We start from the raw sequence: 26253 nt of genomic DNA on the forward strand, positions 1-26253 counted from the left end.
AAAACAGACACTCAGATCAATGGAACAGAATGGAGAACCCAGAAACAGACCCACAAATGTATGGGCAACTAATCTTTGACAAAGCAGGAAAGAATATCCAATGGAATAAAGACAGTCTCTTCAGTAAGTGGTGCTGGAAAACTGCACAGCGACATACAGAAAAATGAACCTGGACCACTTTCTTACACCATACACAAAAATAAACTCAAAATGGACGAAAGACATAAACATAAGACAGGAAGCCATCAAAATCCTAGAGGAGAAAGCAGGCAAAAACCTCGTAGACCTCAGCCGCAGCAACTTCTTACTCAACAGGTCTCCAGAGGCAAGGGAAACAAAAGCAAAAATGAACTATTGGGACTCGTCAAAACAAAAAACAAAAACCAAAAAACTTCTGCACGGCGAAGGAAACATTCAGCAAAACTAAAAGGCAACTGACAGAATGGGAGAGGATATTTGCAAATGACATATCAGATAAAGGATTAGTATCCAAAGCCTATAAAGAACTTATCAAACTCAACACCCAAAAAACAAATAATCCAGTGAAGAAATGGGCAAAAGACATGAATAGACCCTTTTTCAAAGAAGACATCCACATGGCTCACAGACACATGCAAAAATGCTCAACATCAAAAACAAAACAAAACAAAAAAAAAAACCCCAAAAAACAAAAAAAACCCACAAAAAAATTTAAAAAAAAAATTAAAAAACAAGAAGGGGCAACCTGGGTGGCTCAGTCGGTTGAGCGTCCGACTTCGGCTCAGGCCATGATCTCACAGTCTGTGAGTTCGAGCCCCATGTCAGGCTCTGTGCTCACAGCTCAGAGCCTGAAGTCTGCTTCGGACTCTGTGTCTCCCTCTCTCTCTGCCCCGCGCCCCCCCCCCCCCCCCCCGCTCTGTCTGTCTCTCTCTGTCAAAAATAAATAAACATTAAAAAAATAAAAATAAAAAATGCTCAACATCACTCATCATCAGGGAAATAGAAGTCAAAATCACAATGAGATATCACCTCACACTTGTCACAGTGGCTAACATTAACAACTCAGGCAACAACAAATGTTGGAGAGGGTGCGGAGAAAGAGGATCTCTTTTGCACTGCTGGTGGGAATGCAACCTGGTGCAGCCATTCCGGAAAACAGTTTGTGGAGGTTCCTCAAAAAATTAAAAATAGAACTACCTACAACCCAGCAATTGCAATAGTAGGTATTTATCCAAGGGATACAGGTATGCTGTTTCAAAGGGGCATATGCACCCCAATGTTTATAACAAACAGCACTACTGACCATAGTCAAAGTATGGAAAGAGACCAAATGTCCATTGATGGATGAATGGTATATATTCTTCCATCTTCAGATGGAAGATGTGGTATATATTTATACACATTTGCAACTATGTGGATGGAACTAGAGGGTATTATGCCAAGCGAAATTAGAGAAAGACAAATATCATGACTTCACTCATAAGGAATTTAAGATGCAAAACAGATGAAGATAAGGGAAGGGAAGCAAAAATAATATAAAAACAGGGAGGGGGACAAAACAGAAGAGACTCATAAATCCAGAGAACAAACAGAGGGTTGCTGGCAGGGTTGGGGGGGGGGGGAGGGATGGGCTAAATGGGTAAGGGGCATTAAGGATTCTACTCCTGAAATCATTGTTGTGCTATATATGCTAACTAACTTGGATGTAAATTAAAAAATAAATAAAAAACCAAACAAAGCCATCACATCGTTAAGTATCATGGTAATCATGGTAAAAACTCCTGGTAATCATCATTTTCAATGACTGCATAATATTTTATCAAATTTATATACTATGCTTTATTTAACCAATCTTCTAATGTGGGACAAATACAAGTTGTGTCTAATTTTTTTAGTGTTCTAAAAAATGCTATGATGATTATTTGTCAGCATTAAAGTATTTCCCTAGAATAAATTCCTGGAAGGGAAATTACTGGAATAAACAACATAAAATATATGGGTAATAATGTCAATTTTGAACCAAGGTAATCACTTTGTCTACGTGACTCACTAAGCACATGCAGAAACCACAGGTAGGAAGAGAAATTTAGTAGGAAGAAATTAGTCATGTGGCCACAGTCCCCACCAAAGCAGGATATCTCAATAGCAAGTTGGTTTCCATGGTATCCTAAGAGCATCACTGAAAGTGGAAATGGGGTGAGATTTAACAGGTCACGTAGGCCCTTCTTTCTATAAGCAGGATGTCCTCCAGAGCTTTTCAGATCATACACTGGAAATTTCCATCAAGAGCCACATAAATGCAAAAGCAACTACAATTCTTCATGTAACTAAAAAAAAAAAAAAAAAAACCCGTTGATTCTGTTGCTTTTATTTCTCCATCAGATTCATCATATCTCTATCCACCAACTATCTAGCCAATCTATCCTTCAACAATATTTGGCAAATATTTTTATTGTTAGTATGGAGTTATTAGTCTTTTTGAAGTAACATTTTCAAAATGTAAAAACTGTTTTCCCAGTAGAGGAATGTTAAGTGTGAAGGAATAGCCATTGAGATACATTCTTAGGTGCCCAGTCTTAAAACATTCATTCTTTCCTTTAATTTTTCTGATCACTATGCCCAGTAAGCAGCTGTAGCCCTGGGATGCCTTCGAGCTAAGTTACAGTGTTACTAAATGCTGCAGATGTAATAATAATTAATACATAGGCAAAGAGGTATTTATTGCTTGGAGGCCAAACAATATAATGTCTTAGTCATACCCAGAATTTCGAGATTTACTTATTAGTGGTGTTTTTTGAAATGTAATGTCCCAATACAAGTAACTCTGTAAGTGGGAAAACTGAAACATCCATGTAATCATGTCAATATATTAAGTGGCTTAGAGAATACCAATGAATGTTTTTCTGATTGTATTTAGATCACCTAAAACAGAAATGTCACAATACAGTTAAACTGGGAAAATTTTTACTTATGAAAACTACCATCTTATGGTGGCCTTGAGTACTTACCCTTTCCTGTGATGTTTGATAGCGGAGGTGAAGAGCTGTGGGGTCCCAATCTACAGCAATATAGGCATTTCCAATGAAAGCTCTGTCTTCTCCACAATCAATTTTACAGCCTCTGCAAAATCTAAAGGGATGAAAATGATCTACTAAGGAATGAATAATTATGAAAGAATCAACATTTTCTTCATCAGAAATATTTTCTCTTTCTACTTCTCCACTTTCTTGGGTTCAGAATCTGTCATGGGCCTCTAACTTAAGACTGATAAATGTATGAATATGTATTAGTAATTATTTTTATTTCAGGGAAGCATGCTCATTACTTCTCAAGTCTTTGGTTTTTCAAAGCACTTGATAACCATTTGTTAATCCACATGAATGTGTGGACTTTATGGAAGATAAATGACGCGGGGATTGGATATTTGAGATAATATACCTCTAAGAAAATTCTAAATTTAGTCATTTAATACTCTGAGGAAGGACAATTCATCTGATATAACAATGCCTATTTCCTTGTTTGTAAAGTGGCACATTAAATAAATGTTTGTAAAAATTTATGGGAAGGGAAGGACCATGAAAAAGCCATGATTTCAATGCCTATTTAGATTCCATTTGCTAAGTCTATTATAGTTCTCTGAAGGTTGTTGACTTTAGCACTCAGATATTTCGCAAGCTGCAACAATACTGACCAATCAGTCTCCATAATTCTTCTAAAAGTCAAAAACAGACTTCCACGAAGTCTAGTAAGTAGACTATGTTCTACTGGGCTCAGAATGCTAAACTGATTTATATATAAGGAGCAGAAGGTATAAAATAATAAATGTTAATCATAAACTATGAATTTAATGAGGATCACAGAGTTTACAAAACCAGCTAAGGCTCAAGAGCAAAACTTAGCTATGGACCACATAAGAAAAAGATGAATCAACAATTGCGATGTTTATTTCAAGCTTCTTATTATTTAGTATTACTTCTAAAAACTGGAAACCTTATGCAAAAGGTATAATATCTGAAGCTGCAATGCTACTAAAATTTTTCTTTTGCATAAGATTACTTTACCTATACCATGGGCACCAAGCACAGGAGTTCCCATCTTTCTGCACAACTCGTAGAGTGAAGGGATACTGATAGCCCATACTGTCATCACTGAAACAGAACATAAACCAAAGAGTATAAAAAACATTTTTTAAAAATTTGTTTTATTTTTTATTTTTTTAAATTTACATCCAAATTAGTTAGCATATAGTGCAACAATTTCAGCAGTAGATTCCTTAGTGCCCCTTTACCCATTTAGCGCACCCCCCCCCACAATCCTCAGTTTGTTCTCCATATTTATGAGTCTCTTCTGTTTTGTCCCCCTCCCTGTTTTTATATTATTTTTGTTTCCCTTCCTTTATGTTCATCTGTTTTGTCTCTTAAAGTCCTCATATGAGTGAAGTCATATGATTTTTGTCTTTCTCTAATTGACCAGTTCCATTCATGTAGTTGCAAATGGCAAGATTTCATTCTTTTTGATTGCCGAGTAACACTCAGTTGTGTATACATATAAACCACATCTTCTTTATCCATTCATCCATCAATAGACATTTGGGCTCTTTCCATACTTTGGCTATTATTGATAGTGCTGCTATAAACATGGTGGGGGGCATGTGTCCCTTCGAAACAGCACGCCTGTATCCCTTGGATAAATGCCTAGCAGCGCAATTGCTGGGTTGTAGGGTAGTTCTATTTTTAGTTTTTTGAGGAACCTCCATACTGTTTTCCAGAGTGGCTGCACCAACTTCCATTCCCATAAAAAACATTTCTATTTGAGGTCTCAACTCCTTTTCATTTTTTCTTGAAGTAACCCTAGGAAGGGGCATCTGTCAGAGCAGTATGCTCATGGTTGACAGTTCAATGCTAGTTATTTTAACCCATTAGCAGCAGCCCTGTACCAACCCCACTTAGGGCTCCCATGTTGTATCCCTGTTACAGAAGGTAGACAGACTAGACTGCCAGATGTCTCTAAGAGAGGCCATGTGGTCCACACAAAATTTTAAGATAAGCTAATAACCTTATAAGCTAATAAGCTAATCATGAAATCAACTACCAATTATCCTTCAGCCCTAATTCTATCACAAGATTTAATTCACATTAAACTAAAATAATTAGACCTTTCCATGACAAGAACATTGCCACAGCACAGAAAGCCGAAAGATCATAATGGTTTTTAGAAGAGCGGACTATATATAATATATATATATATATATATATATATATATATATATATATATATATATATAAAATATATATGTATAATAATATATATAATATATATATTATATAAAATATATATGTATAATAATATATATAATATATATATTATATAAAATATATATTTATATTTACATATTTCCTTTTTTTTTGTTTTGTTTAAGTAATCTCTACACCCAATGTGGGGCTCAAACTTACCACCCTGAGATCAAGAGTCACATGTTTTTCCAACCGAGCCAGTCAGGCACCCCAGAAGCGTTCTTTAATCAGAATCCTGATGTGGTACACTGTGAGGCACCCTTTTCCCTGCCTTAACTACTCAAAGCTATAAGCTACCTAACATTTTTAGAGTAATGTCTTTTAACTGCAAGACAGCCTTGATTCTCCCACTTAAACAAGTATTTTTCTTCATCCTTGCCCCAATAAGAAGCAATGCAAGACACCACATTTGGCAATTGGTAGTAGCTGTTACATGGTGGCTAAAGGTAATGAAACCATGATAAGGACTTTGCCACCTCCAAAACGTTCAGTTCCAAATATCCTACTTTGCAATAGCTACCTCCTAACTTTTTAAATCGCTTATTCAAGTATCACTACTCTAACAATTCTTTGACCAAAGAGAAATTTCTAATTACTGCTCTCAAATCCTCACTTTCCTCCTTATCCACTGTCGCTCAAAATAATAATCTTTTATATAGATCCTCGATTCCAGGAATTTGTCCATCTAATCTAAACATTCAAATTTACTGACATTAACACTCACAAAAATAGAGAACTGTACAATGAACCCCCATGTATTAGTCACCCAACTATAATCATCATCAACCCTCAGCCACTTTTAATTCACCTATACCCTTAACCTAGCTCTATAGATTCTTTCATTCCATTAAAAAAAATGGGAAAATATACATAAAATTTACCATTCAACTTTTTTTTAAAAGTAGGCTTCAAGAACAGTGTGGAGCCAAACATAGGGATTGAACTCACAACCATGAGATCAAGACCTGAGCTGAGATCAAGAGTCAGACGCTTAAGCAAATGAGCCACCCAGGCACCTGTACCATTTAACCATTTTTAAGTATACAATTCAGTGGCATTAAAGGCATTCACAATGCTGTCTGTGCAACCATCACCACCATCCATCTCCAGAATTTTTTCATCTTCCCAAACAGAAACTCTGTACCATTAAGCAATAATAATACTCCTTTCCTCCCAAACCCTAGTAACCTCTAATCTAATTTCTGTCTATGAATTTGCCTACTCAAAATGTCTCATAAAAGTGAAATCATACAGTATTTATCCTTTTGTATCTGGCTTATTTCACTTAGTATAATGTTTTCAAGGTTCAACCATGTTGTAGTGTGTATCAGAACTTCATTCCTTTTTATGGCTGACAAATACTCCACTGTATGTACATACCACAGTTTATCCATTTGTCTGCTGATGGACATTTGGGTTGTTTCCACCTCTTGGCTATTGTGACCCACTAGATTATTTTGAAGGAAATCAGAGGCATTTTATCATTTTCATTCATAAATATTTCATTGTGTTATCTCTAAAAGACTCTTACTATCTTTTTTATTGCCTGTAGGACTATTTTCTCTTTATTCTAACCTCCATGCCTTCATCTATACCATTCCATCTATACTAAAATAGCTTTTGCAAAGGTCACCAAAGACTGCCATTTTATCAATTCCAGTGGTCAGTTCCCAGGCCTCTTCTTACTAAATCTCTCTGTAGCATTTGAAACTGATCCTTTAAACACTTCTTCACTTCTGGGACACCACTCACTCCTAATTTTCTTCTTTCGTCACTGGCTGCTTCTTCTCAATCTTTTTTGTCATTTTTCAACCTCTAAATGTTGAAATGCATCAGGAATTACATTGAGGGGGGGTGTCTTCTCTATCTCTTACTCTCTAAATGTTATCATCTGGTCTCAGGGATTTAAATACCAACTATTTGTGATGACACCTATATTTTTATATCTCCAACAAAGGACACTGAAGTCTGTATCCCACTTAAAAATATAACATACATGTTGAATTTAACTTGATTCCTGTCATCTCTTGCTCAAACCTACTCCTTCCTCAGTTTTCCTCACATTAAATGTTACCACCATTCACAAACAATTGCTCAGGCTGATAACCAAACTTGGGTTCCTCTTTCCCTCATACTCCATATCCAATTCATTAGCAAGCCCAGGGAAAAGTCCTCATCTGGAAGTTCTTCAATTTAATCGCACTTTCACTTCAAATTTAATCTTGCCCTATTGTCATTTTTACTTAACACGACATTCCTCAACCAAATTGCTTATTATTTGCAGTTTTCCTTTAAGATTTATTCTTTTTTCTTAAATTACTTTTTTTTTTTTTAATTTGAGGGAGAGAGAGAGAGATAGAGAGCTCACAGGGGAGAGGGACAGAAGGAGAGAGAGAGAACCTTAAGCAAGCTCCGCACTCAGCAAAGAGCCTGACGTGGGGCTTGATCCACAATCCTGGGATTATGACTTGAGCCAAAATCAAGAGTCAGACACTTAACAGACTGAGCCATGCAGGTGGCCCTCCATGTTAAACTAACAAGGCATGGAAACAATCCAACTGAATCATTTGTTATGGTATGGGGGTTTTTCAGAGTTCATGTATAGAAATGTACATGACTGTTTCCATTCTGCATTCCAGCAAGTTGGGAGGATACAAACTCCCTGGCGAATTTATACTCCCTAGTTTTGCAATAACAGAAGTCAAGGATAATACCTGAAGCATTTAAAGCATTAGCAGGAGGGACTTCAGGTAAGAGAGTACAGAATGAAAGGATTATTAGACACTAGAATGTCTAGGTCATGAAAGGAAGTTGTACAGTCTCTCCTACTCAATAGATCAAACCACATGGTTGAATTATATGCTTTCTGGATGGCTCTTCAAAGAGTGATTAACTTAACATGGAATGTGTCCTATATATTACATAGAATTCATATAAATTCTTCTTCTTTTAAAAAAATTTTTTTTTTAACGTTTATTCATTTTTGAGACAGAGAGAGACAGAGCATGAACAGGGGAGGAGCAGAGAGAGAGGGAGACACAGAATCTGAAACACGCTCCAGGCTCTGAGCTGTCAGCACAGAGCCCGACGCGGGGCTCGAACTCACGGACCGTGAGATCATGACCTGAGCCGAAGTCGGACGCTTAACCGACCAAGCCACCCAGGCGCCCCTAAATTCTTCTTCTTGAGTTTGGAAACCACCTGTCCAGGCTTATCGCCCTCTCAACTCACCAATCCTGAGCATGGTTACTGGCTTCCTGAGGTGGGAGTGGGCTGGCTAATCGAGACACCTGAATCCAGACCGCATCATACAGGTCCTTCTTCCGGGTATGCACAGTACATGGAACAATCAGTGGCATTCCAAAGAGGCTGGGGCGATTCTTCTGAGATGAAAGGAAATACAGTTCTGTCCTCATCTGTATGTACAAACAAGAGAAGAAAGGGCTGAGAAGACAGGCCTTTGATTCCTCCCTTTCATTCTAAGAGCCAATAACAGGCAACAGTATCATTTTCAAAGTAGTCCCTACCACACTTCTCTTTATTTATAAAACCACGTTTAATTAATATAGAGAATATGGTTATTTAGAGTGGAAGGTTGAAGATTGTAGTATTGCCAGTTTTAGAATTGCTATCAAACTTTTCAGCATTTAGTATTTTCAAACTAGTTTTCTCTGATAAATATTTCTCACACACACAGAACCACATGTAAAAACTAGTAATAGTTTCCTAACTCAAGGTTTTTAAAAGCACTTAAAATCCTTTCTCTAGAAAGGATGCCAGTAAACCAAACTGCCTCAAAACACAATTTTCTAATAAGGTGTTGACAGCTGTTGTTAGAGCAGCAATTCCTAAACTGTTGGGAAGATATGAAACCCAGCCATTTAATGTTATAACAACTTATGCACCTTCCTAAAAGTAGCTGAGCTGACTTTAGTCTTTTTTGTTTTTTTTAATTACGTAATAGAATAAAAGTAAAGTAAACTTTAAAAATATTTGCTTTTAGTATGTTAAGAAGATTCCTTAATATAGAGATACTGCACAGAAGTAGCTTGGAAATGGCTGTTTAATAAAACAAAAGTTTAGTATAATAAAAGGTTGACTGCAATTAAGGATTACTCAAAAAACTGCTGAGCACTTGGACATTTAATTCTTTAAGTGTGGTCTTTGTGTAGTAGTTAGAGAAGCTAAATCAACAACTTACAAACTCACCAACAGTTAGCTAGTTTCTTAAAGACTTCTATTTCAGATTCTCAAGCATTTTATCTTGCCATTATTCATTTTTTAAATTAAACCCTTTTTTTTTAAAGATCTTATTTTTAAGTAATCTCTACACCCAACATGGGGCTCAAACTTACAACCATGAGATCAAGAGTTGCATGCTCTACCAACTGAGCTAGCCAGGCACCCCTTGCATTATTCATTTAAGCTTAGCTAAATACATGATTCCAAGACTGTATTTCATGTGCTGATGTTCTTGTAAGACTCACAGTTGATACGTGGACAGAATTCAGAATAACTATTTTTCAAAAACCTAAAAACAGGGGCACATGGGTAGCTCAATCAGTTGAGCATCTTACTCTTGATTTCAGCTCAGGTCGTGATCTTGTGGTCATGAGATCAAGCCCTGCATCAGGCTCTGTGCTGGATGTGGAGCCTGTTTAAGATTCTCTCTCTCCCTCTCCTTCTGCCCCCCACCCCTGTGTGCACACTCTCTCTCTAAAAAAAACAAACAACCAATAAAACAAAAATCTAAAAATATAGGTTAATTCTTCTCTCCTTAAACTTCTACTGTTCTTCCACTCTCTCAGCAGATGACTTATTTTACTAAATAAATGAGATCATCTAAGCAATGACCTCTTCATTCCTCAGTGTAGCTCTTTTCTAAACCCACAAAAAATTTTCATCCTCTTGAAGGGAACTTCTCCCAGTAGCACTGGGAGATACTACTCAGTTCCTCATGGGAATAACACTCCCAGCTTTCCTATACCAGAAATCCTCCTTTTGCTCTCTCCTAACAACTTTTCCTCCCAGCTGGAAAAACTCATTTGGCCCAACTGTTCAAAGGAGTTTTGCTCCATTTCTTTACTTGGTTATACTGCAAAACTTCAATTTTCACTCTTTTGATTTCTCTGGTCCATGTAAACCACTTCTTTCTTTTTTCCTTTAAATTGACTTTTCCTTTATTTGTCGCATCAATACCGTTTTCCCATTTCTCTATTTTCTGAATATTCTTGCCTAGGTTGCCTTGTCTCATTCTTATTCATCTTTTACCTTGTAGAAAGGAGGAGACAAAAAATAAACTACTTTCAAAGTAATTCAATCATGAGATCAGAAAGGTCTGAAAGAAGGTGGCAATAAAAATGAAGAAATAGTAAATTCAAGTAGTATTTTAAAATAAGATATTAAGGGGATGGGGCCCCTGGGTGGCTCAGTTGGTTAAGCATCCGATTTCGGCTCAGGTCATGATCTCACAGTTCGTTGAGTTCAAGCCCTGCGTTGGGCTCTGTACTGGACAGCTCAGAGCCTGGAGCCTGCTTCGGATTCTGTGTCTCCCTTCCACTCTGCCCCTCCCCAACTTGTGCTCTTTCTCTCAAAAATGAAAGAATAAACTTAAAAAAAAAGAAAAGAAATTAAGGGTTGCCTGGATGGCTCAGCTCGTTGACTGTCGGACTTCAGCTCAGGTCATGATCTCATGGTTTGTGAGTTCAAGCCCCATATCAGGCTCTGCTGTCAGCACAGAGCCCACTTAGGATCCTCTCTTCTCCTCTCTCTCTGCCACTACACCACTCGTGCTCTCTCTTTCTCTCAAAAAATACATTGTTTTAAAAAAAAAGAAGAAATTAAAGGGCATAGTGATATACTGAATATAGGGTTTTAGAAGAAAAGGGGAGAAAAAAATCTAAGGATACTTTCAGCCTTTAGCTTTTAGATGGAAGAATGGTGTTGCCTTTCACAGAAATAATAGGAAAAGGGACTTGACTTGAGACAGACAGATGGTAAAATCAATTTTAGGTATTCCTAAAGCACCTGTCTAGATCATGAAAGAAACTGGAAATCGATAACTGGTTAAAAGGTGAAAATTAAGAGTTGACAATGTGGCTTTATGGTCTAATAATTACAAAAAAACTGTACATAATGCTTTAGCACTTACCAAGTGCTCTATAAAACATATTCATGAAAATTCAAGAGAGTGGTTTTCCAAGACTTTTTAAAAAGTACATGAGAATTCTTTATTTATGATCTGATAATACTTGGTTAAAAAAAAGAGAGAGAGACATAGGGAAATGCTGATGGGAGTAGTTGGAGCTGTACTTAAAGCCAATACCAAGTACAAATGGATGCCTTAATTCTCTATCCACTCATATAATCCCATACAATCCCGTCTAGAACGTGGCCCATAGAACGTCATCTACGTTGTCAGGTGCTCACTTTAAGTCATGAGTTATTAATTAAATTCAAAAGGGTAGACAAGTACATTTTAAAGAATTATCACAAAGCAAATAGCTGTATAATCACTAGTCAAGACAGAATACAGCTAGCACTCCAAAAGCCTCCCTCTGCTTCCTCCCAATCACAATTTCTTCCTTCCTTCAAAAGTTCAGTTTTTCTAATTTTATGGTAATCACTTCCTTGCTTTTTCTTTATAGTTTCATAGGCTACACATAAAAACAGTAAATTTCATTTTCCCTGTTTTTAAAGTTTTTATTTATAAAAAGAATCATATGTCTTATATTTCTTTTGTGTCTGGCTTCTTTTCCACATTAGGTTTATGAAATTCATTTATGTTGGGTACAACTCTAAATTCATTCATTTTCATTGCTGTAGAATATTCTATCATATGAATGTCTCAACTTCCTTATCCTTTTTCTACTACTAATGGACATTTAATGTTTTTATTTTTTGTTTTCAGCTTTGGGCGATTACAGATAATGCTGCTTATGCTAATGCTGCTGAATGAATATTCTTGTACATATCTCCTGATACACACGTCTGTTTGGTAGATGCTTAAAAAGGAGAATTGCTTACCTTTAACTAGAAAACTACTTTCCAAAAGAGCTGTATTAACTTATACTCTTATTAGCAGTGTATGAGAGTTCCTGTTGCTCAAATATCCTCATCATCACTGTTAATCAGTTTAAGCTGCTCTGGTGGGTGTGCGGTGATATGCTAATGGAGCTTTAATTTGTATTTCCCTGGTTAGTAGTCTGGCTGATCACTTTTTCATATGGTTACTGGCTATTTGTATATCCTTTCTGTGAAGTGCTTATTTAAAATTAACCATTTTTTATTCAAAAATTTTTTTTATTTGAGAAAGGGAGAGACAGAATAAGCAGGGAAGAGGGGCAGAAGGAGAGAGAATCTTTAGCAGGCTCACACTCAGCACAGAGCTGAGGCTTAACTGTGGGGCTCAATCCCACAACCCTGGGATCATGACCTGAGCCAAAATCAAGAGTCAGATACCCAACTGACTGAGCCACCCAGCGCCTTGAATTGTTTTTTAATGATTTATATGAGTTCTTTATATTTTCTAGATTGAGTCTTTTTGTGGTTATAGGAGTGGCAGACATCTTTGACTCCAAGGCTTGCCTTTCTATGCAATGGCATCTTTTGATGGAACTAAAGTTCTTAATTTTAATGATGTCCAATTTATTAATCTTTTCCTTTATGGTTAGTGCTTTTTGTGTCCTACTTAAGTAGTCTTTTCCTACATCAAGGTCATGAATGTATTCACCTATTATCTTCTAGGAGCTGTTTTATTGTTTTGCTTTCATATTTAGTTCTGTAGTCCACCTGGAATTGAACATTATGTGGTAAGAGGTAGGTGTCAAGTTTCATATGGCTATTCAATTATCTCAGCACCATTTACCACGAAAATTGTCTTTCTCTCACTGCTCTGCAATGCTATCTTTGTTATAACTCAAATGTTCATACATTTGTGAATCTGTCTCTGGGTCTCTATTCTAAACCACTGTTAACTACTTGTCTTTTCTCATACCAATATCACAATGTCTTAAGTACTTAAGTGTTATAAAATAATTGTAATATCTTGTAGCTCAATTCGTCATGCTTTACTCTTCTTCAAGAGCGTCTTGGTTATTCCAGTGCTTTGTATTTCCACATTTTTTTTTTAATTTTAATTTTTTTTTACTTTTTTTTATTAAAAACAAATTTTTTTTAATTTAGTTTGAGAGAGAGAGAGAGCAGAGGAGGGGCAGAGAGAGAAGGAAAGAGAGAATCCCAGGCAGGCTCCGTGCTGTCAGCACAGAGCCCGATGCAGGGCTCGAACTCATGAACCATGAGATCATGACCTGAGCCAAAACCAAGAGTCAGACGCTTAACCAACTAAGCCACCCAGTGCCCCCGCACGCTGTTTGTTTAAGTTTCTTTATTTTGATAGAGCACAGGAGGGGCAGAGAGAGAGAATAATTTTTTTACTTTTTAAGTAAGCTCTGTGCCCAACATAGGGCTTGAACTTATGACCTCAAGATCAAGAGTCCCATACTCAACTGAATGAGCTAGCAGAGGTGCCCCTCTGCTTCCACATTTTAGCATCAGCTTATCAAGTTTACATACACGAGCATACATACATATAGTAAGCATTTATATTGGGATTGTGCACTGAATCTGTAGATGAGTTTGTGAAGAACTCAGATCTTTGAAATATCTGGTCTTCTAATCCATGAACATGGTCTATTTCCCTCAAATATTTATTTGAGTCTTCTTTAATTTTTATCAATATTTTTATTGCTTTCCATATAGATACCTTGTGTATCTGTTGCAGTTTATTTCTAGGTACTTAAATCTAATGACAAGTGCTATCAGTAAATCTCATTAGTGAACAGCAGAGGGAGAAGCAGAAGATCATGTAAAGATGGAGGCAGAGATTGGAGTTATGAGATAAGAAATGCCTATGGAAGTTGGACGAGGCAAGGAAGGATTCTCCCCTAAAGCTTTTGGAGGGAGCACAGCCCTGGTGATTTCAGATGTCTTGAGATACCTATAGAACTATGAAAGAATAAATTTCTGTTGTTTTAAGCCATGAAATTTGTGCTAATTTGTTACAGCAGTCCTAGGAAACAACTTGTTTTTACCCAAGAACGTTCCTGTTTCTCTCCAAAAAAACCAACCAACCAACCTCCAAATACATCCATGCTTACATGGCAGAGAAGATGTACATGCCTACATGAAAATATGAGAGACACAAACTTTTAAAAAAGAAGTAGTATTTGGATGTAGCAGCCATCCTGTTGCTGCTTAATATGAGTGAGGAATGACACTTCAAATTTTTAAAAAATGTTTATTCATTTTGTGTGTGTGTGTGTGTGTGTGTGTGAGAGAGAGAGAGAGAGAGAGAGAGAGAGAGAGAGAGAGAGAGAGAGAACAAGTGGGGGAGGGGCAGAGAGAGAGGGAGACACAGAATCTAAAGCAGGCTCCAGGCTCTGAGCCATCAGCACAGAGCTGACACAGGCTTGAACCCACAAATTGTGAGATCATGACCTGAGCTGAGTCGGACACTTAAACGACTGAGCCACCCAGACGCCACTGAGGAATGGTATTTCATACAATGGCCAGCATGTGTGATACTAAATCCTGGCTCTGATCACTTACAATAACACCCTGAAAGTGAACACAATGAAGAGGCTTCAAAGACAGAAAGTGGCTATGTTTCACAAATGACATTGGTTAAGATGAGCAGTAAGTTGCCTAATTTAAACTAACCATTTTTCGGTGGACTGCAATGATGTAGCCTGTAAAGGAATTGTCAGGAAGAGATGGCATATGACCATTCACCATTCCATTTGTGAAGTTCTTCTCAGTTCCACATGGCACAACAGTGTTTGGCATTCCATTGGGTATAAACATTGGTCGGGGCAAGTCTCCATTGGTTGTTAGGGTCAACATTCCATTTGTAGATGGGGAAGAGGAGAAATCTACAAATTCATAGATAAATACAGCATCATAAGCTTGTGGTGTTTTCATCTTTGCTCTTTTCTCAAATAATGTGGGGACCAAGACCACTGTAGTAGAGTCTCTTTTAGCAAAGGACAGGGAGAAATCACAGTTCAAATAATAATTCTGGACTGACTGGAAGATTTTAATTTCAGATTTTCCTTCTATAACTCACACTTAAGATGAAATGACAAAGCAAGAATAACTGCTGGAAGTAACTGCTTGGAAGTATAAGTAAAAAAAAAAAAAGTTGCTTTTCTTTTAGTTTTCTGAAAAGTAGAAGTAAAATTTTTGTAAGAATCTTTATCAGCATCATACTGTCACATACAAATAGTTCTGCCACTTGTTTTCTTTTCCCTCTCTACGAATTCATTTCTCTATTCCCCTAAAAATGTTCAGTTGAAAACAACAGTCTCTAGCTAGATGTTCCTTTATTTTTTCATTTTAGTTTTTAAAAAAATATTTTTTAGATTAGTTTTAGATAAAGAGGAAAGTACAGATTTCGCATTTGTCCCCAAAAATGCAAAGCCTTCCCCATTAGCAACATCCCCCAACCAAAGTGATATATTTGTTACAAATGATGAAAGATGCCTTTTAAATTTAAATTATATTAAAAATGTATTTCTCTTAGTCTCAACAGTGCTCAACAGTCCATATGACTTGTGAATATTCTATTGGATGGAAAAGATTACAGAAAATTTCCATCATTGCAGACAGTTCTATTGAACAGTGATTATCTAAACAAAAAAGCAGTATTAAATCATCCATCAACCCACTATCGATACTCTACTAAGTGCCAACAAGAGGAGCCTCATTCTCTATGAGGCCCTTTATAGTCAGGAAATAAACCTAATTATAAGCAGTATGAAGAATAGACCAACAATGTTAATGGTCAAAAAGATTTAATTGATAACCATATCAAACCACATGCATATTAAACAGATTCTTTTTTTGTTATTTCCTACCCCCACTTAAATAGATTCTTTTTGTCATGTTTATTGTTTTATTCTCTGATAGTATATTATATATCTCTCATACCATTTGTTGCCATGTTAGTATCAGATAAAAGAATTAAGAGATCTGAATTCCAGTGGTAGACTTAGTTAAACAAGCATCTGCTTGTCACTTACATTACCTGAATTTTAGGTTCCTCATCTAAAAAATGAGGAATCTGAGCCAAATGATCACCAAGGTTTCCATCAGTCTCCAAAATTCTTTTGCCTGAATATCCTTAGCCCAAATAAATATAAACCCTTAGGCCAATATTTTAAAGCCGAAATAACGAGAAGGAGCTCTAGTTCTACTTTACCTGTCTGTGTTGGACTAGAAGCTGAAATTGGAGATCCAGGAATGGGAATTTCAAATGCACACAAAAATCCACTCACTGAGAGTCTCACTTTTTGGTTGTCTTGAGGGAAATTCTACAGAAAAAGAGGATGAGAAGGAGGAAATGTTTCATATAAAATGGAAAATCATTTGAAACAAACGTCTTAGATGGTTTCACGAATAAAACAAACAAAATGACTGAATAACTTTTCTCAAACAGCTAAAAGATGAAAGCTTGATAAACTGACTGAAAACTAACCTCACTGACAAAACATGCTATCCCATTCCATAGGAAAGAAGTTGTTTTGAATAACTGATGGCTTAAGTTTTGTCCTTCATTTCAAGCATCTAAATCCCAAACCTCAGAGAGATCTTACCTTTGCATTACACATGAGAAAACATCAGTTGGGAGTTTGTTCAGAAAGCCCAAAGATGAATATGAATAATATCAATGGTAGGAGTTCAATTGAGGGTAGGCAATATATTATTATTTTATTAATTTTAATTTTTATTTATTTTTGTTTCAAGCTTTTACTTAAATCCTAGCTAGTTAATACATATATAGCGTAATATTAGTTCCAGGCAATGTATTTATTAAATTGCGTGCTTCTCCAGCTGGTATGCACGAAGAAGTGATTTATGTCAATTTGTCTTTGCTCTCTAACATCTTAGTGTGTTGAAAGGCCAGGTATATATATTCATAAATAAATAGTAAAAACATACATTTATAAATATGTAAAATACTTTAACCAAGGAAGAATTCTAGTAAGAGTGGTAATACAAAAACCTGTAAAGTGTAGCAGCAGTAGTCACTGGGGGAAATCTATACTGTAGTGATGTAGCTAGATTACTCCATACAGATAGCGCTAGGCTTATATTTCCCTTCTTTTAAAATGCCACTATCAGGGTACCTGGGTGGCTCAGTTGGTTAAGTTAAGTGTCCATCTTCAGCTCAGGTCATGATTTCATGATCATGGGTTTAAGCCCCGCATCAGGCTCTGTGCTTGATCTGGATTCTGTGTCTACCTCTCTTTCTGCCCCTTCCCTGCTTACTCTCTTGTCTCTGTCTCTCAAAAATGAATAAAAATGTTAAAAAAAAATTTTTTTTTAATGCCACTATCATTATTACTTCTTTATGCTGGTAGATACCCTTTTTAAAGTTTCAGGGATGGGAAACTGTTAAATTTTGTTCATTCTTTGTTGTGTTTTGATATCCCCTTCAGTCATTTAATAATTAATTGAGAAAACTGTGATCTTTAAAGGATGGAATCAAGGGTATCCTAGAAAGAATAATCAATATTACCTTTATGTTGGACCCATGTACTTCTGCAAGAAGGATCTGTTCTGATTTAAGTCCACAGAGATCGCTCAGCTGTTTTTTTAAACCTGTGTACTTTTCATCCATATTCAGTCGTAGTCCATATCGTACAGGGGTAGTACCATCCAGCTTAATAACTAGTAAAGAGAAAACATCTTTTAAGTATAATGCACATTTCACTGAAAGCTCTACTTGTGTGTGTGTGTGTGTGTCTGTGTGTGTGTGTGTGTCTTGGAAACAGCAAACGTTTCAGTCTAGAATTTTTATTTTACATGTAAACTACAACAGATGGTTGTATCATCAGGGATGATACTGAGTGAAATCATTATTTTTTGATGTTCATCTGATATAGAAGGGTGAGTGGTTTTGTAAGATTTTAAAGAGTTTCTGGCATGTTTGAAACTAACAGAGGTATCAATGGGCACAAGGCGTGGTCCCATGTTCCAGGGTCTGGAGTTCCTGCCTGAAATTACACTGTTGGATTATAACATGCTGACCAATTTTTATGATAATACATTATAATGTTTGTTTATTTGGGGGGGGCGGGCAGAGAGAGGGAGACACAGAATCCAAAGCAGGCTCCAGGCTCTGAGATGTCAGTACAGACCTTGATATGGGGCTCGAACCCATGAGCCATGAGATCATCCTGAGCCAAAGTCAGACACTTAACTGACTAAGCTACCTAGGGACCCCTATGAGAATGCATTATAAAGAAATGACTATACTTAGAAATTCAAATTCAGGCTACCTGATCAATGTAGAAGACATTGAAGTTAAGTAGATTTTCAGAACTTTGTGACCTACCTGTTATTTCTAAGTGCATATAACTGTCCATTGGTAGTGGCAAAGACAAAAAATTGAAAGGGTCAAATCGGACACTTATATGCCCACACGTTTTGCATCTGACTTGGGACCTCAGCTGCCCATGGAACAAATCCACAACAATCGATCTATTCCTTCTCAGATGGTTGTCCCATGCCTAGCAAGGAAAAAGATCAGAGAGCTTTCTTTTTTCAAAATTCGAAAAATAATTATTTCTACATAAATTCAAATAAATTGGCTAAATATTTTAGGTTTAAATGCCAAGAATATAACCCTCTGAAACTAATGTAACATTATGTCAACTATACTCCAATAAAAAAAAAGAACATAATCCTTAATCTTCATTTAAGATATAGAAACTTTCTGCCTGCAAATTTACAATTCAGATATGTAATTTAAAATGTACTGGCCTACTGAGATAGGAGAGAAAACCAGTTCTTGCTTAGAATGTGATTCTTTCTGTTCAACCTAAATGATATTAAATTCAGATGGAAAATCCCATTTTTTTGTTCTTACCATGGTAACAATGATGAGAATTAAAGTTCTTTGTCCATTAAAGAGCAGATAAAACATACATATTCATCACTGTACACATCATTTTAGCAATTATGGGGACTCCTGAAGTTCTACTGAATAAGTCCTGCATCCTTTCCCATAAGTTTACAATGTAAAAAGGCAACATTTAAAATTTTTCATTAAAGATGCCTTGTTTTGGCATTACTGAACAAGAATCAAGCAGAGAAATATAAATTCTTTTACTTCCATAGTAAAATTTTGATCACAGAATAGTTTAGTTAGCATTCAACTTGTACAACACACATCTGTGGCCAGAACATTTTATCTATTGCTTACATTAGAAACTGAAAACTGACAAACCTCTGCAGCTACTTCCCAGTCTGGTCGGCCATCACTGTCCTTCAGTTCCACATAGGGCTTCTCATGGACTCGGTTAAGATCTTCATGGAGACCATCCAAGAGAAAAGCCAGAAGTTCTTGGGAGTCTTGTTGCTGGAACCCATTAAACCTGGGAGCATATTTTGCTATGGTCCACTATAAATATAACAGAATCAAACTCATTATTTGCTACCCCATAAAATTTGGAATGAACATGCCCCATAATTCAATCAGAGGCATTTTAAGAAGATAAAGTATTTAGTCTGCCTCCATTTCAGCAAATATATTTGGAATAATCATGAAATCTCTCGTGTCTTAATTTCAAATGACAAAAAAAAAAAAAAAAAAAAGGGAAGAAAAACAAAAAAGTATTTTCGTTAATTCTGTGTCCCAGTTCAGTATCATATAAGCAAAAAGTTCTTTAGGTACACAGACATTATTTAAGACAGGTAAAGACAGAAATATATATATATATATGTATATATATATATTTTTTAAGGTTTTTATTTTGAGAAAGACAGAGACAGTGTGAGCAGGAGAGGGGGAGAGAGAGAAAGGGAGAGAGAGAAATAATCCCAAACAGGCTCCACACTGTCAGCACAGAACCCAATAAGGGGCTTGAACTCCCGAAACTATGAGATCATGACCTGAGCCGAAATCAAGAGTTTGACACTTAACTGACTGAGCCACCCTGACACCCCAAGACAGAAATATTAAAATAGCATTTGCTTTCATTGAAAAATTCCTGTTACAGTTTTCTTTTACAGTTAACCTATCTAGTCTTATAACCTTTTATTACTAGAGGCAGAATAGCCTCATGTTTAACTCTGAGGACTTACTATCTTGTAATCTTGGGCAAACTATTTAACTGCTCTGAACCTTAGTTTCCTGAGCCATAAAATGAAGATAATAAAATGAAGATAATATAATGCTTTATATTACAGGACTGTTTAGAAGATTAAAGGAGTTAATACACACAAAATATCATTAGAATAGTGCCTGGAACATGAAAAGATGCTCAACATCGCTCCTCATCAGGGAAATACAAATCAAAACCACACTCAGATATCACCTCACGCCAGTCAGAGTGGCCAAAATGAACAAATCAGGAGACTATAGATGCTGGCGAGGATGTGGAGAAACAGGAACCCTCTTGCACTGTTGGTGGGAATGCAAATTGATGCAGTCACTCTGGAAAACAGTGTGGAGGTTCCTCAAAAAATTAAAAATAGACCTACCCTATGACCCAGCAATAGCACTGCTAGGAATTTACCCAAGGGATACAGGAGTACTGATGCATAGGGGCACTTGTACCCCAATGTTTATAGCAGCACTCTCAACAACAGCCAAATTATGGAAAGAGCCTAAATGTCCATCAACTGATGAATGGATAAAGAAATTGTGGTTTATATACACAATGGAGTACTATGTGGCAATGAGAAAGAATGAAATATGGTCCTTTGTAGCAACATGGATAGAACTGGAGAGTGTGATGCTAAGTGAAATAAGCCATACAGAGAAAGACAGATACCATATGTGTTCACTCTTATGTGGATCCTGAGAAACTTAACAGAAACCCATGGGGGAGGGGAAGGGAAAAAAAAAAAGAGAGAGAGGTTAGAGTAGAAGAGAGCCAAAGCATAAGAGACTGTTAAAAACTGAGAACAAACTGAGGGTTGATGGGGGGTGGGAGGGAGGGGAGGGTAGGTGATGGGTATTGAGGAGGGCACCTTTTGGGATGAGCACTGGGTGTTGTATGGAAACCAATTTGACAATAAACTTCATATATTGAAAAAAAAAAAAAGAATAGTGCCTGGAAGTGGTTAAGTTGTCAAATTTTTAGCTATTATGATTATTAATTTAAACTAAGTTTAAAGTTTTTGTATTATTTTTAAATAAAGATAAAAAATAACCCTAACTTTACTACATATGATATTAATGCAAAATTTGTATCCATGAATTTCAGTAATTAAATTCTTTCAGTTTTTTTAAATTCTACAGATAGAATTAATTACTTTAGTAATGTCAAAAATATATGGAGTATCATTAACTAGACTCAGAGGTATATCTTGCAGTTAGAATACTGTTAATAGTAAAGGACTAACAATGGAAGATTTACTATACATACAAGTAAGATATCTGATAAATTAGTAAACTGAATGACATTCCAAATTTAGACTGTGACTTTGTTTCCCAGTATTTTGCATACATCTGAACAAGTAAAAGTATTTGACATCTATGTCTAGTGAAGGATCTAAAAAACATTAGTTAAACTAAAACTAAAAAAGCTAAACATAAAAAGCATGTGGAGAAAAAGAATTACTTAAACAACTGCTTAGGACTTAAATACTTTCATATTATTTTAATCTGCTTACCCGAAGCTTTAATGGGGCGACATTCTTCTGAGTTCCACTCCAAAGTTCCTGTACTAAATCCCCATAGCACTTAGCCATATGCCCCTTCATACCAATGGGATTTGTCCTAGAAGTTTAAAGAGGAGAATTTTTGCCAAAGATTCTCATAAATCACAATCACAGAAATGCCTAGCATCTATTTTCTCACATCAAAATATCTTTTTTAAACAAGTATGTCTTTCCCCTCATTTCATACTAAATAGGGCAAATACGACTTTTGGGTTCATATCAAAATTATAAAGAGAATATATATATGAATCAGGAAATATTATTACCTGTTGAGTTCATAAAGATGTCTCCCTGAGATAAAATACTGTGTCAGTGGCTGTGTGTTACTAACACACTGGATGCTTGAGTTCATGAAGCATGTGTTTCCCAGGTTACTCAGACCTGTGGCTCCTTTTTCTGTGGGAACTGGAACAAACAATATGAGAAAGAAGCTTAGCTATAGTAAGATGTCACAGACCAAACAGTTACTTGTATTTGATGCAAAGATTTTAAAAATTCTTTCAGTTGGCTAAATGGAGCTAATACTTCTTTATCCAGTCTTGGAATGATAAAAGTAGAGAAGGTTTTTCATGGGATGTCACTGGCAATCATGATAATCCAAGTTCATTTGTGATCTAAAAGTAGCAATGATTCTCTTTAACTGCTATGATAGTTTTTTTTTTTTAATTTTTTTAAATGTTTTTATTTATTTTTGAGACAGAGACAGACAGAACATGAGCAGGGCAGGGGCAGAGAGAGAGGGAGACACAGAATCCGAAGCAGGCCCCAGGCTCTGAGCTGTCAGCACAGAGCCTGACGCGGGGCTCAAACTCACGGACTGTGAGATCATGATCTGAGCTGAAGTCGGATGCTTAACTGACTAAGCCACCCAGGCACCTCTGCTATGATAGTTTTTTAGAATTCAAACAATTCTCTCCTAGTATCGGGTCTCTAAAAAGATATAAATTATTTAATTGTGAGGTTAGAAAAAATGTGATGCTTCAGGAAAAAGTAAAGTAAAAGGGGAACTAGTTCACTTTTGAACTAGAGGGCCAAAAGTTGTTAACACTTCAATAGATAAGAAAATTAAAAAAAAAAAGAAGGAGGAGGAGGATGAGCATAAGCAGAGGAAGAAGAAGAGGAAGAAGAAGAAGACGACGACTTTTAAGATCATCTCTTTAAAAATAATACATCAGAGACTTACCCTTGTGTCTATCTATTTTACTACTGTTTGCTATAAAGGACATTTCCTCAGGCCAACTCATATCTTTATTGCGAACTGGAAAGACAGAAAATGTGTTAATTTGTTATCTATATCCATTTAATTGCTTCTGTTTTTTTTTTTTTTGAAAAGAGTTTATTTCTAAATAAACCAGAAACTGAAAAAAAGGGGTTAATTTTGTAATTGATTCTAAAACTATTCCAACTCTATATTGGGGACTTTACAGTCACTTAATTAGAATTCATTAGTAAGCTATTCCCTCAATTACCTGCCTGAATTAAAATTATACTCAAGTATCGATAAATGTAATTAAAGCTCTTAAACTCAATGCATTAGAATTATCACAATTCCTTCTTAAATTGTGACAACTGTTAGAGTAAAACTCTATTTTAATACAAAGGCAGCTAGCAATGTTTCCAAAAATCTTGATGGGAAAAGACACATTTTAAATTTTCAATGACACATGCATGCCACTAAGTAAATGTACATGTGAATATACAAGTAAGCTTTGTTGGTGAGTGACCAGTGTTGATGACTAATGAAAGCCTGTGCCACTAACTGTGCCAGAAAGTTAGTTTTCTTACTCAAACTCAAAAAAGGCAGCTTGAAATTTCTAAGAAATTTTGTAAATTTATAACCAAATTCACTTGTTTCTACCCACCATTTCCATCCATTGCCAGCCAATGAATGTAGACATATTTTTCTTTTAAAGCAATCTTGATAGTATGTAGGATTACATAAGACCTTAATAGTTTTTCTTTACTATAATAGTTAGAAAAATTATAAAATGAATTATTGAGTAACTAAACCTTAAATTCTTTCCCTAAAATCTAATATAGATGCATGCTTCCATTTTGTACCTTCAATTACCAGATGCTGCTCATCCTGGATTTTCAAATATTCCAATCTATGATCCTCATCATCCAGAAGAGTAAGGTAATTCTGGTAAGGAGGAGGAAATGTTTTTGTTAAATTGATTACTAAATTTAAAACAAAATGGAAATAAAATAAAAATGAATGACAAACACATCCTTGAAGTTCTATAACTTATGTGACAGATATGTGGATATTATAGTTGTTCAGAAATATTAATAATTTAGTTGGCAACATGAGAGAAAAACAATGTCAACTTCATAAACAAATACTTTATGTCTCTAAAACAAAGTTATAACAGAATTTTGGGGAGATCAGAAGACTCACCATACATCAAACTGAAATTCACTGAGATTTAGATTTTCTGAAGCACTTACAGAACTTTTCTCTAGTACCTGGTATGAAATTCAGTAAACATGTTTGTGAACCAAAACTAGGGGTGTCTGGGTGGCTCAGTTGGTTAAGCATCTGATTTTGGCTCAGGTCATGATCTCATGGCTTATGAACTCGAGCCTGTGTTGGGCTCTGTGCTGACAGCTCAGAGTATGGAGCCTGCTTTGGATTCTGTGTCTCCCTCTCTCTCTCTCTGCCCCTCCCCTCTCATGTCCTCTCTGTCTCTCTCTGTCTCTCTGTCTCAGGTCATGATCTCACAGCTTGTGAGTTCAAGCCTGGTTGGGCTCTGTGCTGACAGCTCAGAGCCTGAAGCTTGCTTTGGATTCTGTGTCTCCCTCTCTCTCTCTGCCCCTCCCGCTCATGTCCTCTTTGTCTCTCTCAAAAATAAATATTTAAAAAAAAGAACCAAAATATAAAATCATACAGGACAATTACACGTTTTTGTTTGTGCTCGCCCTATTTAAAGTGCTCACAAAGTTAAGTCATTTAATTCTAAGCGAGATCTATTATTTTGCCTGTTTACTCATGAGAAAATTGAGACAGTTAAGTAACTTGCTCTGGGTTATACAGCTAAAGTGGCAGAGACAAGATTAACCCCTGGCAGTGTGGTTCCAGGAATCGTGCTATTCACTATTCTACCATACTGTCTCTCAATGGTGATCATAGGAGGATGTTACAAAGAGGGAACAATGGAATGCAGAACTGGTTAAAACTATTTATGATCCAATTTCAAAGTATAATCTGAAAACACACTGCATATATTAGGAAGAACATATATGCATTTAATAGCACTGCCTCTGAGGAAAGTGGGAGATAGAGGTCAGAGGTTGGGAACAAAGAATTTTCACTATATACTTTTGTACCATTTGATTCTTTTCAACATGTGTATATAAATTACCTTACAACAGGAGATGACTTACCTCACTGTTGTACAGCCACAGACGCATATCTTCCTCTTTGATGCGTAGCCTCTGAGATAGATATTCATGAATTTCCTTGATGGTCTGCATTCGACTAAAACAGCCTGTATAGGCTAAGACCCGCTTTAAGGGCGCATTCGGAGAAGGTACATTTCCTATGGTCATAGTAATCATGATAAGGAAAATGGCAGATATAAAAAAGAGCTCCCTGATCAGCAATGACTATTTCAGAAAATAATGATGAGAAATGAGAATTATAGCTTTAATAATTTTAAAAATTAAGAAGCTTTAGGGGTGCCTGGGTCTCTTAGTTAAGCATCCGACTTCGGCTCAGGCATGATCTCGTGGTTTGTGGGTTCGAGCCCCACGTCAGCCTCTGTGCTGACAGCTCGGAGTCTGGAGCCTGCTTCAGATTCTGTGTCTCCCTCTGTCTGCCCCTCCCCCATTCACACTGTCTCCGTCAAAAATAAATTAACATTAAAAAAAAAAGAAGAAGCTTTAAAATAAAGCTGTAAAATGAAGACAGGAGACCAACTGTGTTAAAGTAAGTTTAAAGTCAGTCTTAACTTTGAAAGGAAGAGCAACAAAATCAGAGGCCCAAATTAATAGGCAGTATTTGGATCCCAAGAAAGGTGGCATGTATCAACAATTGACCCTGGTATCTTGGCTGTCCTCGGCAGGGTTATTATGTGCAATAGCAAAACCAAAATTCAGTGTAAGAATGGGGAAGATAATATGGGACTGGATTTGAATTCCACAGTTAACTGGATTCATTGAAAAGAAAACCACTGGCCCAAAATGGCATCACTTAGGTTAAAGCCTTAAGTCAATAAACCAGGACTTAAAACCTAACCTAACT

General features: G+C 36.3%; 1 protein-coding gene across 2 annotated transcripts in view; it reads right to left on the minus strand.

Annotated features, from left to right (window-relative positions):
- The window catches only part of USP32 (ubiquitin specific peptidase 32), a 243513-nt gene that overhangs the window by 11749 nt on the left and 205511 nt on the right, over nucleotides 1–26253 (minus strand). For both annotated transcript variants that reach the window (XM_042965446.1, XM_042965445.1), the window contains exons 17-29: nucleotides 25395–25549; nucleotides 24069–24150; nucleotides 23191–23265; nucleotides 22274–22412; nucleotides 21960–22065; nucleotides 19567–19740; nucleotides 18673–18847; nucleotides 17854–18005; nucleotides 16534–16645; nucleotides 14994–15205; nucleotides 8505–8689; nucleotides 4041–4127; nucleotides 2988–3108 (exon numbers count right to left, since the gene is read on the minus strand). In XM_042965446.1, coding sequence (XP_042821380.1) covers nucleotides 2988–3108; nucleotides 4041–4127; nucleotides 8505–8689; nucleotides 14994–15205; nucleotides 16534–16645; nucleotides 17854–18005; nucleotides 18673–18847; nucleotides 19567–19740; nucleotides 21960–22065; nucleotides 22274–22412; nucleotides 23191–23265; nucleotides 24069–24150; nucleotides 25395–25549 — 1775 coding nt within the window. The remainder of the gene's footprint in view (nucleotides 1–2987; nucleotides 3109–4040; nucleotides 4128–8504; nucleotides 8690–14993; nucleotides 15206–16533; nucleotides 16646–17853; nucleotides 18006–18672; nucleotides 18848–19566; nucleotides 19741–21959; nucleotides 22066–22273; nucleotides 22413–23190; nucleotides 23266–24068; nucleotides 24151–25394; nucleotides 25550–26253) is intronic.

The sequence above is a fragment of the Panthera tigris genome, chromosome E1 (genome assembly GCF_018350195.1).
Source record: "Panthera tigris isolate Pti1 chromosome E1, P.tigris_Pti1_mat1.1, whole genome shotgun sequence".
NCBI lineage: Eukaryota > Metazoa > Chordata > Mammalia > Carnivora > Felidae > Panthera > Panthera tigris.